The 2,755-nt window shown below is 30.8% G+C and overlaps 1 protein-coding gene across 1 annotated transcript in view; it reads left to right on the top strand.

Moving 5' to 3' along the window:
* LOC106786172 (polypyrimidine tract-binding protein 1) overlaps positions 1-2,755 on the top strand; it is a gene marked incomplete at its 5' end in the record, with an annotated part of 91,118 nt that overhangs the window by 27,918 nt on the left and 60,445 nt on the right. The window contains 1 exon segment of the mRNA XM_014747282.1: positions 2,456-2,644. Within this exon segment, the coding sequence (XP_014602768.1) occupies positions 2,456-2,644 (189 nt within the window).

Here is a 2,755-nt window from a genome sequence, read left to right as displayed (position 1 = left end):
TATATATATATATATAAAAGATATCGAAGAATGAAATTTCGTTCAGAGTTTAAAAGGCAGAACGGAAAGTGTTTTTCTCAAGAGTCCTTAGAGAAACGATCGAAATCTATAAAAAAAAAAAAAAGGACAGAAAGAGAGAAAACAGTGGTGAGAGAGGATTAAGGTGTATTAGAAAAGAGCATTGGGTAAACTGAAAAGGGAACAACAGCAATAGAGTAGCAGGAAAGTCTGCTCGTTATCGTTGCTCGAAACGAGCGTAGAAACAACCAACCATCGTTGAAACTACGATCACCAACAGCCTATCCTATTCTCTTTCTTTCTCTCTCTCTCTCTCTCTTTTCAGAAGCAAAAATTTAACGTTCGTGTCTCGGATAGGGGTTGAGGGGGTGGGGAAGGGGGAGGGGTTTGGTTGTAACGAAACGGATAGATAAGCTTCGAGACGTGACTCGAGTTACGTTTTAGTGACTTCCGGTTTTGTCCCTTCCTAAACTACGCCCTGCCACCCCCTCCCCTCCCCTCACCCTCCTCTTCCATCCATCCGCCCACTAGTTTACGTTACCTTCGTCGTTTCTGTTTCCGTTCGATTGCAGTCAAATGGAGAGAAAGAGAGAGAGAGAGATAGAGAAAGAAAGATAAAGTTAAAAAAAATACGAAATAGTAATAATAATAATAATAATAATAATAATAATAATAATAATAATAATAATAAAACAACGTATATGTGAAAATGTAAAACATCGAAATACAAAATACTAAAAATGTGTTATTAGCTTTACTCTGAAATACAAACCACCCGCCTACGCACGCACGCGTGCATGCATACACGCATATAATATTTACACGCACGCACGCGCGTGTGCATTTACATAGACGATATAGTACATTAATAAATATCCAAGGAAAATAAAGTAACGCGACGAGAGTATTTTCGAGAGAGTTTAAATTAATATTTCTCGTATTTCCGTTTAAAAATTTTATCATTCGATATGTAAATAATAGAAAAGAAAAACAAAAAAAAAGATAAAAGAAAAAAGAACGAGAATTAAAAAGAAGAGTATAAAAGAAAAAGAGAGATAGAGAGAAGTAGTAATCAGAGTGTAATCACATTCGTTATTTTTCCATCGATGGTTTTATTTACGATGTTTTCAGTCGAAGCGAACGTAAATTAGACTAAAAGCCGTGCCCAAATTAGCGTCATGTTACGTATAAATCCATTAACGTCGGTCAGACCTTCAATCTCTCTCTCTCTCTGTCTCTCTTTCTCTTTCTACCATCCCTTAAAATCCCCACCCTTTTTCCCAACCTTTTCTCCTTGTACTGTTTCTCCTCTTTCTCTTTGGATACAAAGTACACTGGCAAGCTTTTTTTCGATTCTAAGGGTAACTGAATATCCCATTGGGACTATTTTACATACATATATACATATATATATATTTATACGTATATTACTTGTATATAATAATAATAATAATAATGAGATAATAAAATATATATGGACAGTTTATTATGATAACGGTGTATAATAAGAGTGTAAGTCAACTAATTCGTTGTGTTTATTTTTGAAATATTTCTCTGAAGTTTATATAGTTATATACCGTTTATATCCTATAACAAATTTATTTTGTTATGTTAATAAATATTGTTATTATTTTCTCGTGTCCTATGTTTTTAAAAAATCATAAACGACGACTTCTTCACTCTTGTGATTTATTTATTCCATGAATTGTGAATTATTATTATGTCAGTTATTATTCGACAGTCTAACTGTTAACAAATATTAATATAGGATATAACCGATCAATTGATTTATTACAGAATAAGAATTTCAAATTCTTTGAGATGCGGATTAAAAAAATAATGTAGCATGGATAATGCATTAATTAATTGATTTAGATTATTTCGATGATTATTATTGAATCTTTTTTCATAGGGAAAAAGATTTTTCAAAAACTTAAAATTATTAATTAACATGTGTTGATTATATTCATTGGTGATAGGAGTGCTTCTTGAACAACTTAATAATTGCAACAATTCAATGAAAATTAATTAAAAGAATAATCTCTGTGCATCGTTAAACATATTAACATATTTTATTAGAACATACAAAATATAATATGAATATTTATGAAATTTTGCATTTAATACAAATCTCGTGTATCATGTTAAAACATTTTAAACATAAACGTGATTGATCAATGCAATCTCTGACAAAAAGAGGAGAGTGGGGGGGTAGTATATGATCATACTTTTTTGGTTTAATTGTGAGGACAATTTTTGATTCGAGACTTAGAACAATGTTTTTTTTCTTCCATTAACAGAAATTTTATACTTATACGAAAAATATATATAAATATATAATAATAATAATTGACATGTGTGTTAATCTCTCTTAAAAATTGTATTTAAATAAATAATTAAATATTGAATCGTTGTGTTGCATTATTTTTGATTACAGGCATTCCTCGAAATGACCGACGAGAATGCTGCTGCCACAATGGTTACGTATTATGCCTCGTGCATAGCACAACTTAGGGGCAGAGCAGTTTATGTTCAATTCAGCAATCATCGTGAATTAAAAACGGATCAGGCACACAGCAACAATGCGGTCAGTAGCCCTACAAATGATGAGGGACACGCATCAAAAGTAAGTACCACCATTAACATTATATTTACTTTTTCTAATATATCGCTCTTATATATATATATATTTTTTTTTTTAAATTATATAATATTATTATTAGATTTTTATATAATT

The sequence above is a fragment of the Polistes canadensis genome, unplaced genomic scaffold, assembly GCF_001313835.1.
Source record: "Polistes canadensis isolate GaletaPanama2010 unplaced genomic scaffold, ASM131383v1 scaffold_67, whole genome shotgun sequence".
Classification (NCBI taxonomy): domain Eukaryota; kingdom Metazoa; phylum Arthropoda; class Insecta; order Hymenoptera; family Vespidae; genus Polistes; species Polistes canadensis.
This window is presented reverse-complemented; position numbering and strand designations above follow the sequence as displayed.